Source organism: Canis aureus, chromosome 14 (assembly GCF_053574225.1).
Source record: "Canis aureus isolate CA01 chromosome 14, VMU_Caureus_v.1.0, whole genome shotgun sequence".
Classification (NCBI taxonomy): Eukaryota; Metazoa; Chordata; class Mammalia; order Carnivora; family Canidae; genus Canis; species Canis aureus.
The window spans coordinates 4,425,238-4,444,590 of record NC_135624.1 but is presented as its reverse complement, the minus strand read 5'-3'; the positions used below and the strand labels follow the sequence as shown (position 1 = coordinate 4,444,590).

Below are 19,353 nucleotides of genomic sequence, written 5' to 3'. Positions count from 1 at the left end.
AAGGGCAAATCAAAACTACAGTTAAATTTGAAAATTGTAATTACTAGAAAATAAAAAGTTATCCTTCTAAAAAATATTATTTTTAAGGACATATTTCCATGAAGTGATTAATTACATGTTACAGTTCAACTTAATAAAGAATTGCTAAAATCTCTGTATTCTGTCTGACAAAGTGATACACACAGCATATTTAGAAAGCATAGAAAAGTATCCATAGTTAGAGAAAGCTGGAAAACATTATGATCCTATATTGAATGCATGAGTGCTGAACTGGACAATAAAGCAGCTGTTTCATCTTTATTCACTGAAATAAAGTCTGATCTTACTGTTGATGACGCCCAATACAATCTTGTCAGATTTTTGGCAAAAAAAGAAAAAAAAAGGTATTTTTTAAGTTTCCTGCAGGATCAAAGATCAATGTTGAACTGGGTGGAAAACAATCATCAAATGTTGGGTTTTAGCCACAAATTGAGAAGGAAATTGCAAGCTTGGGAAACAACAGATGATAACTATAATACAGCTGCATCAGATGGTAACTTTGGAGGGGCTGGTTGAGCTGCAATGCAGTCTATTGCTACTCTCAACAGCACAACAACCACACTTTTAAGGATCCAACTTTAAGCCTCACCCAACCTTTATTTTATTTAATATTACTTAGATTATAAATAAACATTTCAATCAGAACACAGGTACATTATCTAACTATGTAATATAATCAATCAAGTTATAAGATAGAGGGGAAAAAGGCAAATTATTTTACAAGTTGCTACTTAGGCTGAGTAAAAGAACAAGAAAGGTGATAATGAGGAAGTGGAAAGATTAAATATATTTGTGGGAAATATAATGCACAGTACCTGATTTTCATATTAAGAATTTAGTAAAAGTGATAATATTTATACAAACCTAAGTAGGAGATAGTATTTAAGACCTAAAAGAGAAATGTTCGACATATTGCTAAGTTTTGATGCATTTAAAATTCCTCAACTATAATTTATGGGAGTGGAGATGTCTGCTTAAAAACCCTTTCAGTTCTAGTATTTACTGATTCCATAATCCCTTGAATTTCTTGGCCATCACTTATAATTCTGAAATATGACAAAGTATTACAAAAAATTACAACCATGTTCAGATTCAAATTAATATATTAGAGAAAAATTATGTTCTATACAGTATAATATTTAATTCAAGAAAAACAGCTGAAAGATGAGATTCATAAAAGCCATAATACTAGTAATACCTAAAAACAAACAAAAATCCTTCGTTTTGGTGGCTGAAACTGGGGGCATTTTCACATAGGCAAGGATACATTACAAGCTCTAACAAAACTCTTCCTAACAATACAGCAGGCTCTGATAGTTCTCCAGAACTGTATTCCAAATACATACAATAGTGTCCAAAAGACTCTCCATAGATATTTGCTGAGTGATTGCTAATATAGGTACTACATGTCAGGCATGAAGAGATACTGAATACAGAGTAAGATGATTGGATTTCCTCCACATTTCTGGAAATACAGCTATCCCAGTCAAAAATATCAAGATAAACAATATTTATTTTTAGGAACATTCCATTGTTCTACTAATATTCTTCTACTTCTGGTACCAGATATTCCCTCAAATATCAGTTGTGTCCTAGCCTCAGATTTCTCCTATCCTTGATGCATCAATATCCCATGATTCCAAAATACCTAAAAGCTTTTACTGTTCTTCCTATAAAATTCTTCCTCTTTAATAAATGTAAAAATATATGAAATTATAAAGAATTAAAACAACATCCACATTCCCATTATATCTAATAATTACTGGCTGTTTACATTGTTATCATATTTCCTTTTTTTTTTTTTTTTAAGAGACCAGTGAAATGTTTCAGATGGGGATAAAATCCCTTCAACTGCTAGCCACCTGCCTACTCCTCCATGAATCACCACTATTATGATACTGATATAACCCTTGAAATTCATGTTTTACAACTATCTTCACTCATACAACTCATACATACCATTTATTTCACCATTTATTTATTTCTAATGGTAGTTTTGGAAAAATACACATACTCTCATATTGCATATATCCTTGGGAAATTGGTTTTTGTTTTAAGTACAACTTGAGACATTCATATTAAGACCTATCATATAGTTTCTACTAATAAATTATCATGTGAATATGTCATACTTTATCCACTTCCTTAGAGTCATTCCTTACAGGCATTCAAGTTGTCTCCAATTTTACATTCTTGCAATAAATACTGCAATAAGAGGTTTATAATGACTCTTTAGTGTTCTATGAGTGTATCTGTTAGGATATATATCAAAAAAGTGGGATTTGAGGGTTAAATATTATGTTCATTTTCAATTCTACTGGATACTGTCAACTTATCAACTTTCACTCATAACAGTAGTATATGAGTTTATCCATTTTCTAGGTTTTCACCACTACTGAATATTGGCATTTTTCAGCCACTAGAGTCTTAAAAGTGAAGAGGAGTAGTCATGAGTTGATTAATTATTAAAGCTAGGTGAAAAGATCATAGGGCTCAATTATACTATTTTCTCAATTACCCAATGTTAAAAAAATAAGAATAAAATAATAGGTTAAGAATATTTTATTTTTATTTTATTTTATTTTTTTTTAATTTTATTTATGATAGTCACAGAGAGAGAGAGAGAGAGAGAGAGAGAGGCAGAGACACAGGCAGAGGGAGAAGCAGGCTCCATGCACCGGGAGCCCGACGTGGGATTCGATCCCGGGTCTCCAGGATTGCGCCCTGGGCCAAAGGCAGGCGCTAAACCGCTGCGCCACCCAGGGATCCCGGTTAAGAATATTTTAAAAAGTGTATTTTTGAGATATGATAAACTGTAGTAAAATAGTAATACTGTGAAGTGCTGGTGAAATCGTAAACTCTTACCAATTCTGGAAGGTAAGCTATAATATAATAAAAGCCTCAAAATACGCTAAAATACATGCCCTTACCTATTTTTTAAAGATTTTATTTACTTGAAAGAGAGAGAGAGAGAGAGAAAAGAGGTAGGGGGAGAGACAGAAGAAAGGGAAAAGCAGACTCCCCACTGAGCAGGGAGCCCCTATGTGGCACTCAATCCCAGGAACCTGACATCATGACCTGAGTCAAAGGCAGATGCTTAATGAATTGAGCCACTCAAGTGCTCCAACACATGCCTCTAATTATTAATTACACTTTCAAAAATATATTCTAAGAGAACACTTAAAAATGCAAAGATTTAGCTATGAGGATATTTATCTCAATATTGTTTGTAACTGCACAAGTAGGATTATGAACATTTGTTAGTTTTATTTTTTTTAATTTTTCTTTTCTTAAAAGATTTTATTTACTCATGAGAGACAGACAGAGAGAGAGAGAGAGAGACACAGGCAGAGGGAGAAGCAGGCTCCACGCAGGGAGCCCAAAGCGGGACCCAATCCCAGGACTCCAGGATCATGCCCTGAGGCAAAGGCAGGCACTAAACCGCTGGGCCACCCAGGGATCCCCTGTTAGTTTTATTTTTAAATAAATCTATTATTTTTGAACTTAGAAAAATATTTTTAAATATATATTTATACTTAATTTTAAATAGTTATAAAACAGTATAATAAAAATAAAAGTAAGTATCAAAACCTTTAAAGATGTCTGGTATCAATCAAATGAATGTATAATCTATTTGAGCTGTTAGAACATGATTAGACCTTCAGGAATATCTCTAGTAATGGGGACATAATTGCATCATTTATAAAACAACCAATGAGGGATCCCTGGGTGGTGCAGCGGTTTAGCGCCTGCCTTTGGCCCAGGGCGCGATCCTGGAGACCCGGGATCGAATCCCACGTCCGGCTCCCGGTGCATGGAGCCTGCTTCTCCCTCTGCCTGTGTCTCTGCCTCTCTCTCTCTCTCTCTCTCTCTCTCTCTCTTTGTGTGTGTGTGACTATCATAAATAAATAAATAAATAAATAAATAAATAAATAAATAAATAAATAAATAAATAAATAAATAAAACCACCAATGAGAATTTACAAAACAATGGGATATTATTCAGCCATAAAAAAGAAGGAAGTCTTCTCATTTGTGACAACATGGATGGACCTAATAAGGCAATTAGGCTAATGAAATCAGTTAGAAAAAGAAAAATACCATAATTTCACTCGTATGTGGTATATTTAAAAAGAAAGGAAAAAAAAAAAAAAAAAAGAAGGATTCCTGGGTGGCTCAGTCACTTAGGCATCTGCCTTTGGCTGGCATCATAATCCCAGGACCCTGGGCTCTCTGCTCAGCTCCCGTTTGTGTGCTCTCTCTCTCAAATAAAATCTTAAAAAAAAAAAATAAATAAAGACAAACTCATGGGAGCAGTGGAGCAAATGGGATCAAAGGCATAAACCTCCACTTATAACAAATAATTTGGGATGGCTGGGTGGCTCAGCGGTTGAGGGTCTGCCTCTGGCTAAAGGTGTGATCCCGGGTTTGGGGATAGAGTCCCCTATTGAGCTCCCTGCAGGGAACCTGCTTCTCTCTCTGCCTGTGTCTCTGTCAATTTTTGTCTTATATAATTATAAAATTGTGTATTTTTTCTATCAACTAACTTTAAGTTACTTCAGAAAAAAGATGTAGTACTGCGATGTTATGAGCACTGAGTGTTAAGATTCATGAATCATTAACTGACCTCCACCTCTGAAACCAGTAATATATTATATGTTTATTAATTGAATTTAAATTTAAAAAATGAAGATGCAGTGCTCACACTGGCAGTCCATATACTAAAACTGGAACAATAAAGGGAAGATTAGCATGTCCCCTGTGCAGGATGACAGAGAAATTCATGAAATGTTCCATATTAAAAAAAAAAAAAAAGATGCAAAGTTATTTCAATTAGAATATAACAAAATTACAACTAAGTCAATGGGAAAATGCAATGCAAGATAGCATAAATTTAAAAAAAAAAAAAAAAGATAGCATAAATTTGGCCTGAGAATCATTTAGTTCTGCCATTTACTACATGTGACAATAAGGTAGGTTATGTTAAATGTCAATAAGCATCAGTTTCTTCATTTTTTATTTATTTATTTTTTTTTAAGATTTTATTTATTTCCTCCTGAGAGACACAGAAAGAGAGAGAACCAGAGACGCAGGCAGAGGGAGAAGCAGGCTCCACACAGGGAGCTGACATGGGACTCGATCCCAGGTCTCCAGGATCACACCCTTGGCTGAAGGTGGCGCCAAACCACTGAGCCACCGGGCTGCCCCAGTTTCTTCATTTTTAAAATGGGAATAATAAAACCCATCTGTAAGAATTCCATTTAAGCATTCCAGAAACTAAAATTAGCTACTTTTTACTTTGTGATTTATAACCTTCTATTTTTTTTTTTATTTGTACCCTTTTAAATAAGCATATATCCTAACTCTTTTACACCAACTATCCCAATCCAGGGGTTTGGCACTCAACGAATGCTTGTTGAGTAAACCCAAAGATGAAGAGGAAATACAGAGATAATAAAAACAATAGCTAACATTTACTATGCAATTCTCATGCATCAGACACTCAGAATACACATCTAGGCACCATGAGGAAAAAGAGGTCAGCAAAATAGGACTACTTAAACTAGTCTCTCCAGTGTTTCGCTTTACCAGCAATTGCTTAGAAATTCATCTCAATGGTCAATGAAACTCTCTATGAGCTATAATTTTCTGTCTAGAAATGAAGGAATACAATTATTTGAAACAGGTAGAGCAGAGGACAAAGGACTTGTGGTACATCCATTAAAAAAAAATCAATGCAGACTATGTATAACTCTAACAAATACTGAGAAAAAGATTTGTTCATTAAGAGAATTATAAAAATTTCTCACCTGCTGCATATGTCTACTGGTTCGTTTCTGAGGCTGATAAACAAGCCAGTTATATAAGACTGGGTCAATATTAACTGCTACTCCTTGTACGCTACAAAGAAGCACGGCACCTAAAAATCAAGATTTTAAAATAGTTTTAATTCCTCATTAAAAAAATAGCAAGCTTTATATCACTTCACTCCAAGTAGGACAGCTATAATAAAAAAGACAAATTAACAAGTGCTGACAAAGATGTGGAGGAATTTGAGCTCTCATATACTGCTGGTGGGAGCATAAAATGGTACAAATACTTTCAAAAACACTTTGGCATTTCTTCAAGAGGCAAAATATACAGACATAATATGGCCCAACAATTTTATTCCTAGGTATGTACCAAGAGAACTAAAATCACTCTACTCAAAACTCTGTACCCAACTTTTCAAGGCAGTATTCATAATAGCCCAAAGGTGGAAATGACACAGATGTCCAGGAATCGTTGAATGGATAAACAAAATATGATATAGCCATATAATGGAAAATTACTTGTTTATCTCAAGGAATCAAGTATTGATTCATGCTATACTACCTTGAATACATGCTAAGTGAAAGAAGCTAGTCACAGAAAACCACACATTGCATGATTCCACTTAAATGAAATCGTTAGAACAGGCAAAAACCATAGACACAAAAAGTGGATGCCAGTGTTTGAGGGGAGGAAAGAATGGAAAGTAACTGCTAATAGATATGCAGTTCTTTGGGGAGTGATTAAAATGTTCCAGAATTAGAAAATGGTGATTGTTGCACAACTTTGTAAATATACTAGAAAACCATTAAATTATGCACTTTAAAAATAGTGAATTTTATGGAAAAAGAATTATATCTCATCAAAAGTGAATTAGTCTACCACATGATTTCACTCATGTGGAATTTAAGAAACAAAACAGATGAACATAGGGCAAGATAAAGAAAAATAAAATAAGACAAAAGCAGAGAGGGAGGCAAACCATAAACTCTTAACTATTGGAAACAAACTGAGGATTGCTCGAAGGGAAAGTCTAAGGGAATGGGGTAACTGGGTAATGGGCATTTGATGCAATGAGCACTGGGTATTATATGCAACTGATGAATCACTAAATTCCACCCCTGAAACTAATAATACATTGTTAACTAAATTGCATTTAAATAATTTTTTTTTTTTTAGTGAATTTGGGAAACCTAGGTGGCTCAGTGGTTGAGCATCTGTCTTTGGCTCAAGTCGTGATTCCGGGGTTCCAGGATCGAGTCCCGCATCAGGTTCCCTGGAAGGAGCCGGCTTTTCCCTCTGCCTATGTCTCTGCCTCTCTCTGTGTGTCTCTCATGAATAAATAAATAAATAAATCTTTAAAAAATTTATTAAAAAAGTGAATTTGTCTTTAATAATATGCTTTATTCTTTAGGCAAAGAGCAATTTCCATATCAGTCATGAGAACAGAATATTATCTTCTTTTTCTGTTTATATTACAAACTTAATTCACGATGTTAAAGGAAGGATTATTACAACCACTCAATAAATCACTGCAAATTACAGCTTTAAGTGTTCAGAAGCCAGAGAGACATCTGCCTAGATGAAACACAGGCTAGCATTCTGACATAAAACACAAAGCTGAAGTTGAAATTTGATCCTAGGAAAGTATATTAGTCCCTCTCTGATAAAAAGCAATCACACAGGACTTAACTAAAGCGTAACATCCCACTCTTAATTTACATGCAGGTTATGTGCATTCATAAATACATTTCTGCATCTCTACATATACTTTCTGATAAAATATTATTAGCTCTACTGGGACATGGGATATCAAATAAGAGGTATTCATCAGTTTTGCTCTCAACTATATCTCCAGTTTCTAGAAAAGTAATGGCCACATGGTAGGGGTAGAGAGTCATAATAAAAGGTAGATAGGTTCTCAGGTTAGGTGCAAAAATCTGGTTCTATAACACTGCAGATTATCTAAACAATTACTGTTAGTACCAACTCCTTTGAAAAGTAAACTACCAGAGATAAGAGATAGGAAGATGTAGGGAAGTAAGCAAGAGAAATACCCCCATTTTAAATTTTTGCACATAATTTTCAAACAAGTAAAAATTGTCATGTGTATTCCTATTTCACCTTTTAGTTCTTCTTTTCCCAGGGACCCAGATTCAGTATAGATTTGGGGCAGCATTCTGCTGCAATCCTGCCCACTTCCATGTACCAATGGATGTGCTGCTGAGCAATGATTAAGTCAAATACATATCAAAAAGGATTGACTAGGAGAAACTAAACACAGGATAATTGAAAAAGGGGAGTCATAACTGAAGTCAATTAGAAAATACAACTTAACATATTTATTATTTCCTGTAATAGAAAGCATAAAAATTAAAATCTTAATTTTAAAGAAACTGTATACATTTAAATGAAGAGTTTTAAAATTTTAAATTCAAGAATAAATAATTCAATCTTAAAGTTCAGACTTTTCTAAATTACATATAAAGAAATGAAATTACAGTCAGATTTAAATTACTATGAAGTGTTTATCAGATAAGCTCACTGTAATATAATTTGTTTTATAATAAATATCACAATGAATATTAAAGATACCACAAATAACATATGTTTAACAATAAGAAATGTGTTCCACAAAAAGCAATTGCAAAACAAGATAGAAGAATGTGGGATCTAGGAGATGAAAGATCCAACACAGGAGGAGAGTGACAGGAATGCCCCAAATGAAAATACTGAATTAGTGACAAGTATGTGAAAAATATAATAATAATATTTAAAGTATATTTATTATTTACTTTGAGGGAGAGAACATAGGGAGGGGCAGAAGGAGAGGGAGAACCAGAATCCCAAGCAGGCTCCATGCTCAGCACAGAGCTGGATGCAGGGCTCGATCTGATGACCCTGAGATCATGACCTGAGCCAATATTAAGAGTCAAACCTTTAATTGACTGAACCACCCCAGTGCCCTCAGAACAGCGATAAAACAATTATTAAATACAGGAAAAACACATGCTATGACAGAAATGATAACTAATTATAAGATACAACATGATTGTACCATGAATATTTATAGACAGAGATATGTAAATTCTGAAAAAATACATTCATTGATTAATCAAACATGGTAATAACAATTTTGAGAGTAGGTATATGTAAGAGGAATGTATGATGTGAACAAGAGAGATTGAAAGTTAGCCAAATATCATTTTGCACAGTAAGACATCAATAAATTTTGCTCTAAAGTGAAAGATCAAGAAAAGTCATATTATTTAAAAATATGGGAATAAACATCAAAATAATTATTGAAAAGATGTGAGATATGTTACCTCTTAAAAAGGGAATATAAAAAAAAAAGTACAACTGCCATGATGGAGAATATAATTAGGAATCTCAAACTGTGGCCAAGAAAAAACAGAGGTAGATAAGCCTTAGATTTTCTTGTTGAGGTTTATCTCTCTGGCCACTAGCAGAATAAAATTTTCTGTTTGAAAAGTTTCCAATTCACTGTCATGTAACTATCAAAAATTATGAACTGTGAATGGTTCTCTTAACAAAAAATTAGCAAGCACTACAAAAGCAAGCCACTGTGAGAGACAGTCAGAAAAATCAACAAATACACCCACAAACCCTATATTCCTTTTTTTTTTTTAAGATTTATTTATTTATTTATTCATGATAGACGCACACAGAGAGAGAGAGAGGGGCAGAGACACAGACAGAGGGAGAAGCAGGCTCCATGCCTGGAGCCCGACACTGGACTCGATCCCAGGACTCCAGCACCGTGCCCTGGGCCAAAAGCAGGCACCAAACCGCTGAGCCACCCAGGGATCCCCAGTAGCATTCCTTTTTAATTGAAGTTTTAGAGACAGGAAAACGAAAACAAATGCACCAAAATACTGTGATTTGAAAACTAACCTTAAAACCCTATTTTATTCCTCACCAACAAATGTTCATAAAAGTTATTTGATTACATTATGTCAGAGATGACTGAATGACATAATAGCCAGCCTGCGAATGTTAAGCAGGTGATAAAAGAGAATTATCTATTAACTTAATATCAATTTAGTTGAAATTTAGAAATAAAGTTCTTTTAAATTTAAAGGGATATTTTCATATTATGCTCAATTTACAAGACCTCGCCTTTAAAAATAACACACATGTTCTGACATGCGTAGACAACTAGTCTAATCTTGAGTTTACTCAGAACAGATACCCCATAAATCACTAAAATTTGACAATATATTATTCTGTTTAATTTTAGCCTGGGAGACAACTAATGAGAAAAGTGTGCTTTATTTCTCTGCTCACTGCCAAAATGACTCACTTACGCACATTCCACTCAGGCTTCACAAATTAATTAAACTAAGGCACCAACTGTCATTTCAGTTACATCCTAAACTGAAGAATTAGAATGAAAAAAGAGTGACAGAACAAAAGTGCAAAGGATTATAATTAAACATACATGCTTGTTAGCTATAAAACTTTGTTGGCCAATAAGATGGTCTTGTAAAATATCAAGGTATAAAAGGGGACAAGCATCCTGTATCTTATGTTAAACCAATGAATGAGATAAAAAACATAAACATATTCATGTTCATCTAAGCTTCAGTGGCTAAAACTCACTATTTTTCTATTATGTAGCTATAGTAAAGTAAGGATATTTTAGATTTGTATATCTCTTAAGAAATTATTTGCTACTCTTTTTTTTTAAGAATAATTTCATGAATTTTGGTCAGTTTAAATAAATAAAAAAGAATCAAAACTATGGGTGGAGAATAAAGGCAAGATAGAGTAATCACAGGCAAGAAATGACAGGGCAGGGTTGAGCTGCCAACTACTGGTAACTTTATTCAAGGTAATTGTCAAGTTTAGTACAACTGAATCATAAGACTCTAAGGTATGTAAGTATGGTAGCTCATGTTACTTAATTAACAATTACCAAGCCTTCCCCTAGGATATAGAAAATCACAAGAGAACTCTATCCCATCATAACAAAATAAGCCATATAACCAACCTATTAAAGCTTTTCAACATTCATCAGATATAGCAGTGTTTGCAAAGAAATCTCATGAACAAAAATAAAAGTGAAAGGCCAGTCATAGGCAGGAAGGAATGAATAGTGGCTTTCATTCTTGGTGTAGCAGTAGGAGGAGAAACAAGTTGTTAAGAAAAAAAACAAGAGAAATTTTAACAAATGTTTAAAGACCAGTTTGGGGACTGGCATGACAATGTAGAATCTCTGAGAATAATAGACACAATAGGAATGTACCTACCCGGCATTTTTTCAACAAACCTCCACCAAATATTCATGAGAATGGCATAGCATACGACTGAAGAAATGAGGAAGACCCTACCTACAGCAGGTGCATGGAGTCTGATGACTTCTGAGAGCAAAGAAGGAGAACTAAGGGAAATCCCACCGTCATTCCGAACTTTCCAATGAGCACCAACCAGGGCTATCTGTGACTAGGAGAAGAAAAGTGGAACTAAGACAGATCCCCCTCTAAGAACAAGCGAACAAGGCATGTTAGGTCTGAGCACAGATAAGAAGTGAGAGAAAAATCACAAACCATACTGAAACAAAAATTGTGATCCTGCTCATAAAAAAATGTGAAACCTATGTCACACTCCATTGAAATAAAGAACTTGACCCAGCTCAACTACAGAATAAAAACAAAGAACATAAAGCATAGAGAATATAGTCAATATTATTTTAGTAATGCTATATGGTGACAGATAGCAACTACACTTAACATGGTAAGCAATGTACACAATTGAACCACTATGTTTTACGCCAGTAAATAAGTGTATGTCAATTCTACTTCAATAGTAAAAATTTATTTTTTTAATTTTAATAATAAATTTATTTTTTATTGGTGTTCAATTTGCCAACATCAGAATAACACCCAATATAATCAATAGTAAAAATTTAAAAATAAAGAAGGAGGAGAAGCAAAAACCAGGTACAACTACACTAATAACATGACAGAAGAGGCATGTTGTTTTATGGGCATAAAATAGGTACTATTATTCTTTTTTTTTTTTTAAGATTTTATTTATTTATCATGAGAGACACAGAGAGAAAGGCAGAGACACAGACAGAGGGAGAAGCAGGCTCCCTGCAGGGAGCCCGATGCAGGACTCAATCCCAGGACTACAGGATCACGCCCTGAGTCGAAGGCAGATGCTCAACCGCTGAGCCACCCAGGCGTCCCTATTATTCTTTTTATACACAACATTTGACATTCATTTAAAAAATTATAAAGGACAGTAAAAGAAAAGAAATAACCATCATCAAAAAGAAAACAATCAATAGCCCAAGTTCAAAAGGTAGCATAAATACTGGAATTATCAAAGATTTTAAAACAACTCTGAGGTAGTGTACATGAACTAAAGGGGAACTGCAATAGAGAAAAAGAAACTATTAAAAAGAGAGAAATGGAAATATTAGAATTTTAAAAATAATACTGGAGGTGAAAAATTCTTTGAAAATTTCTTTTCAAAACTGATAAATAATACCAACAGACAGATTAAAAAAAAAAAACCTAAGCAAACACCAAGAGGAATAATTAAAAAGAAAAACAGATCTAGACACATCACAGTCAAATTGCAGGAAAGCAAACAGAAAAAAATTCTGAAATTACTCGGGGGGGAAAAAAAAGACATTACATATAAAGAAACCATGATGAAAACAGAATAACTCCTCATCAGAAATAACAGCGATGCAAAGACAGTGGAATGGTCATCTTTAAAGTGCTGAAGTAAGAAAAGACAATCTAGAATTATGTCTGTTGAAAGTATGGTTTAAAAATGAAGACAAAACAACAAAAACAATTTGTCTCCTAAAAACTTGCACTACTAGAAATTAAGAGAAGTACTTTAGAATGAAAGGAAATATACCAGATAGAAATTCAATTCTAGAAAATGAGGAACACCAGAAACACTAAATATGTAAATAAGATTGCTTTAAAAATATGCTATTTTTATTTATATATACAATTACAGTTATATACAGACACACCTGCATATGTATGTGTGTGTGTGCATGTGTATCTTTAAATCTCCCTTAAAACTCTGAACTATTTGGAGTAGGAATAATAACAATACAGTGTGGGGTAAAATTACACAAAGAACTAAAATATATGTCCACAGAGCAGAAAGAAAAGGATGGTGGGAACTAGAAGTAAAATAGTGTAAAAACTGCATTTGTCTTATTTTTTAGTTTACTATAGATTCTGTCACTGTCCTCTAAACTTGCCAATTTTATTGTTAAGCCCAATTCATATCATACAAAAATATTTAGTAAGCACTTATTTATGTACATATATACTTTATTTTTTCCCATTTAACCAAATTTTGCACACTCTTTTTTAAAACAAAATATTTTATTTTTTTTATTCATGAGAGTCACACACAGAGAGAGGCAGAGACACAGGCAGAGGGAGAAGCAGGCTCCATGCAGGGAGCCTGACACAGACTCGATCCCGGGTCTCCCGGATCACGCCCTGCGCCAAAGGTGGCACCAAACCACTGAGCCACCCGGGCTGCCCTGCACATCCTTTGATTCTAATTAGCTTCTACCACTAAGACTTTGACCATCACTGACCTTTCCATTTTTTAGCCAAGTATAACACTGAGAATATAGAGCTCAATTAGAGCCACTGACTCACTTCAGCTTTCTCAGTTAAAAAAGAATGTCATCATTCAGAACAAGGATGGCAGGGGAGGTTATGAGTGCTTTAGGCAACAGCCTAAGTAATCTGAAACAATGACACACACGATCCCTTTACAACATTAAGGAGCTTTCTGTATTCCTTGGTTAGAAACTCAAAGTGAGTCAGCTATACTGTTGCATGTTTTTTTCAGTCCACTTCAGGTACAGAGAATATAGAAGAACTGGATTGCATCATGACTGTGTTTTTATTTTTCCTACTGGTCTCTTTCATTCTCTCCAGATCTGTTAATCAATTTTATCAGACATTAAGTTAATAACTGGTCTCCTTCTATCTGACTCATGCGTCTTATTTCTCAACTGGCAAAGACTGCACAAGTGAGATTTAATAGTAATCTCAAACTGTGTCAATTAATAATTTGTGATATTTCAAAGTTTTCTTCTCATCTTCACATTCAAGACATAAAACTCTAAAACTGTAAAGATAATTATAGACAGCTTTCACAATGAAAAGCTCAGAACTTCTGAGGCGCCTGGCAGAGCTCAGTCAATTTTGCATCTGACTATCTCAGGGCCTTGAGTTCAAGGCCTGCATTGGACTCCACACTGGGTGTGAAGCCTCAATCAATCAATCAATCAATAAGCAAGCTTAGAACTTCTGAACAATAAAAAACCATAACCAAAATTGAAAGCAAAAGTGAAACTAGAAGAAAATATTAGAAAAATAGGTAACACAGATAATATTCACAATATAGGAAACCTCCTAAAAGTTACTAAGAAAAAAGATACATAACAAACAGAAAAATCAGCAAAAAATATAAACAGACAAATCACAGAATAAATACAACCAGCCTTCACTAAAGCTCAACTTCATTAATGGCAAAGAAATCCAAGGTAAAACAAAAAGATAATTTTCCAATGGCAGATGAGTATTAAATGAATGAAATTCTAATACAGATAAGGCTACGAAAGATAAAACACTCTCATGGTTGCTAAAAGAAATGGAAATGGGTACAGGCATTTTGAAAGCCACTTTGGAACTACCCATCAAAATTTTCAATGTACATACTCACTGATCCAGCAATTTTAGTTCTTGGAATCCTACTGTAACATTTGTAAATGCTCTTAAATATATGCACAGAAAAATGGCACAAATCTGTTCATCTGTAGTATTATTTATAATAATAACTATGTAAATAATATCAACATCTACAGTCAAACTATGATAATTTCTTTAATGGAACATCAATCAGCTATTATATTATGAAGCGCACATATAACTAATGACACAAATATAATGCAGAACACTATAAAGTGAAAAAAAGCATATTCCAAAAAATAGAAAAGGAAAACTTCCAAACAAAGTAAGTTTAGAGGAAACATACCTCAATATAATATGGACTATATACGAAAAATACATAGCTAACATAATCCTCAATGGGGAAAAACTGAGAGCCTTTCCCCTAACCTTAGGAACAAAAAAGGATGTCTACTCCCACCTATTTTATTCAACATAGTACTGGAAGTGCTACCCACAGCAATCAGACAACAAAAAGAAATAAAAGGAATCATCAAGGAAGAAGTAAAATTTTCCTTACTTGCATGCAAGTGACTCAATACTATAGTAGAAAAACCACAGACCACCAAAAAATTACCAGAACTGATAAATGAATTCAGTAAAGTCACAGCATACAAAATCATTGCACAGAAATCTGTTGCATTCCTGTACACTAATAATGAAGCACCAGAAAATGAAATTAACAAAGCAATCCCATTTACAATTAGATCAAAAACAATAAAATATCTAGGAATAAACTTAACCAAAGAGGTGAAAGACCTGTACTCTGAAAACTATAGAACAATGATGAAAGAAATTGAAGATGACACAAAGAAATGCAAAGACATTCTATGCTCATGGATTAGAAGAAGAAACATTGTTGAAATGTCTCTACTGCTCAAAGCAACCTACACATTTCATGCCATCCCTATCAAAATACCAAGAGCATTTTTTACAGAATTAGAACAAATATTTAATCCTGAAATCTATGTGGAACCACAAAAGACTCTGTATAGCCAAAGCAATCTTGAAAAAAGTAGAGCAAAGCTGTAGGCATCACAATTTCAGATTTCAAGTTATATTACAAAGCTGCAGTAATCAAAATAGTATGGTACTGGCACAAAAATAGACACAAAGATTAATGGGACAGAATAGATAATCCAGAAGTAAACCACAATTATATGGTCAATTAATCCTTGACAAAGCATGAAAGAATACCCAATGGCAAAAGATGGTCTATTCAAAAAATGATGTTGGGAAAACCAGACATCAACATTCAAAAGAAGGAAACTGGACCATGTTCCTGTATCATACACAAAGATATATTCTAAATGGTTTAAAGACCTAAATGTGAGACAGAAATATAAAACTCTGAGATGAGACAAGAGCACAGACAATAATTTTTCTAGATATCTATCCTGAGGTAGGAGAAACAAAAGCAAAAATAAACTATTGGGACTGCAAAATAAAAAGATTCTGCACAGTGAAGGAAACAATCAACAAAACTAAAAGGCAGTCTACAGAATGGGAGAAGATATTTGCAAATGAAATATCTAATAAAGAGTTAGAATCCAAAGTATATAAAGAACTTAAAAAATCCAACACCAAAAGAACAAATAATCCAATTAAAAATGGGCAAAGGATCTGAACAGGTGTTTCTCCAAAGAAGGTATTTCTCCAAAGATCTCCATTCAGATGACCAACAGACACATGAAATGATGCTCATCATCATTTATCATCAGGGAAATGCAAATCAAATAATGAGATATCACCTCATACCTGTCAGAATGGCTAAAATCAACAACTCAAGAAATGATAAATGTTGGCGAGAATGTGGAGAAAAAAGAACCCTTGTACTGTTGGTGGGAATGCAAATTGGTGCAGCCACTACGGAAAACTGTGTGGAGGCTCCTCAAAAGATTAAAAATAGAGCTACTAAATATTTACCCAAAGAATACAAAAACAAATTCAAAGGGATACATGTACCCTTCTGTTTATAGTAGCATTTACAATAGCCAAGAATGCAAGCAGCCCAAGTGTCTATCAGTTGATGGATAAAGAAGATGTGGTACATATATACATACACAAAGGAATATTACTGAGTCATTAAACGAATGAAATCTAACCACGTACAATGACATAAGATGGAGCTAGAGAGTGTGTTAAGCGAAGTCAAAGATATATGATTTCACTCACATGCAGAATTTAGGAAATAAAGGGGAGTAAAGGGCAAAAGAGAGAGAGAGGCACACCAAGAAACAGACTGATAACTACAGAGAACAAACTGATGGTTACCAGAGGGGAGGTGGGTGGGTGAATGGGTTAAATAGGTGATGGGGATTAAGGAGTGCATTTGTCAAGATGAGTACTAGGTGATTAATGACTTAAAATAACGTGAAAAGAAGCAAAGTATAGATACAAGTATATTGCACAGAAATTTCAGGTATTACATATATGTGTATGTGATATATGTGTTTATTTGAACATAAAATAGTGCTATGTCTGAATGTATATATGGCAATATTCAAGTAATGTACTATAGAAAAAGATCTGCAACTCTATGAACCATGCTATATACAAACCAAGGTAGAACAAACACATCACTTCACGATTTACTAATAGATTATATTATTTATATTCTAAAACCAAGAAACTACACTAGCATTTTTCCTGGTCAATTCTGAATTTCAATAAAAACTTTGGTTCATAGAAGAGACAAAAACCAAACTTTGATTCACCACAAATAAAACCCTTTGGAAAATGATCAGATCTCATAAAAGTCTCTCTTTAATTTATCTGCAATTTGTCATTGTTCTTTATTCAGGATTTTCATCATGTAGAATTCCCATCACAGCGATCCTGCACGATATCAGAATGAACAAATCTACAATCCTATAAATTACATAGTAACATTTAAAACCAATTCCTCAATTTAAAATGAACTTAGGGATCCCTGGGTGGCGCAGCGGTTTAGCGCCTGCCTTTGGCCCAGGGCGCGATCCTGGAGACCCGGGATCGAATCCCACATCGGGCTCCCGGTGCATGGAGCCTGCTTCTCACTCTGCCTATGTCTCTGCCTCTCTCTCTCTCTCTCTCTGTGTGACTATCATAAATAAATAAAAATTCAAAAAAAAAAAAAGAAATTGGTTAAAAAGAATTTAAAAAATAAAATGAACTTAGAGGACAATATAATCAAACTATAGATTATAAATCAAGATATAATTATAAAATTTATCATCAATTTACTCATACACCTCAGTAAAATCTTTTCTATTGTCCAAATTATTAGTTTTATAATTTCAAGTATTTCTTCATCTCTTTCATAAACAGACCTAAAACTCCAACATATATCTTAATCATATTAGCATATAATAGCTTGAGCCTATGAACTTTATAAAGCCAATATAAAGAGACAACTACCCTCTGAATTAATGATATATAAAATATGAATTGACGTATAATAACTTGGAATAAAAGAGTATTAGTATGGTATAACTTAGAGCCAATACAGATTACCTCTGATCGTGTTTAACTCTAAATACTTCATAGGTATTATTACTGATTTGGCATTTTAATTTTGCTGATTATATGAAGTTATCCACATCTGGCTTAAATTTTAAGCAAACAGGGTGAAGGATTATATTGTTGTATTTCTATTTATAGATTCCAGCAAGAAGCTTAATAAATGCTTGTTATTGGGGTGCCTTGGTTAAGCATCTAACTCTTGGTTTTGGCTCACATTATGATTTCAGGTTCCTGAGATCAAGTCCCACACTAGGCTCCACGCTCAGCAGGGAGTCAGCTTCTCTCTCTCTCTCTGCCCCTCCCCCAGCTCACATGCTCTCCTGCTCTCACTCTCTCAAATAAATAAATAAATCCCTTTTAAATAATAGATGGATGGATGGATGGATGGATGGATGGATGGATGGATGCTTGTTAATAAAATGGTTCTTATATAACTGGAAGAATCTTCAGAGTCATCCCCACCAGATGATGTCTGTAATTTTTAAATTCCATGTACCAGTAGAGGTTGGAAAGGACTCTTGAAATCACAGTAGTACTCAAAAGACAAGACAGAGAGTACATTTTAATTATGAAATCCCTGAATACTAAAAATTTTTTATAAAAATAAATCTTAACTAAGAAGTTAAAAGCAATGCTTTTTTGATTAAGTCCAGATAAGCATGTATTTTCTGGGTACTTAACATCATTACTTCTCATCCAAAATATTATAAATTTCAAGTGTTTCTAAGTCCAAGATATGCCTCTCCATTCCAGCATTCTTTTTCAGAAAAGTTATTTTTTTCAATTTATCAGAAATTCAAGCTTTTTTAAAAAAAATTTTTTAAGATTTAATTTATTTATTCATGAGAGAGAAAGAGAGAGAGAGAAAGAGAGAGAGAGAGAGAGGCAGAGACACAGGCAGAGGGAGAAGCAGGCTCCATGCAGGAGCCCGATGTGGGATTCGATCTCAGGTCTCCAAGATCACCCCCTGGGCTGAAGGCGGCGCTAAACCGCTGAGCTGCTGAGCCACCCGGGCTGCCCTCAAGCTTCTTTTCTAACACAAGAACTCTAAGACCACCAAGTATCAACAATAAACAAAAACTTTTTGATAAACGTTTTCCTGTATGTATCAAAACCAACAAATTAAAACTCCCCGAGGGGAGGAACAAGACGGCGGAAGAGTAGGGTCCCCAAGTCACCTGTCTCCACCAAATTACCTAGAAAACCTTCAAATCATCCTGAAAATCTATCAATTCGGCCTGAGAATTAA

The 19,353-nt window shown here is 34.1% G+C and overlaps 1 protein-coding gene and 1 non-coding gene across 15 annotated transcripts in view; one reads left to right on the top strand and one right to left on the bottom strand.

The window, feature by feature from the left end:
* Positions 1 to 19,353, bottom strand: part of VPS13B (vacuolar protein sorting 13 homolog B) — a 718,401-nt gene that overhangs the window by 410,823 nt on the left and 288,225 nt on the right. For all 14 annotated transcript variants that reach the window (XR_013351405.1, XR_013351406.1, XM_077846720.1 and 11 more), the window contains one exon: positions 5,850 to 5,959. Coding sequence is in view for 12 of the 14 variants with exons in the window: in XM_077846720.1 (XP_077702846.1) it covers positions 5,850 to 5,959 (110 nt within the window). In the remaining 2 variants the exon portion in view is untranslated. The remainder of the gene's footprint in view (positions 1 to 5,849; positions 5,960 to 19,353) is intronic.
* Positions 4,737 to 4,842, top strand: LOC144283888 (U6 spliceosomal RNA). Its single transcript, XR_013352393.1, has one exon. It is a non-coding gene; the product is annotated as a U6 spliceosomal RNA (small nuclear RNA).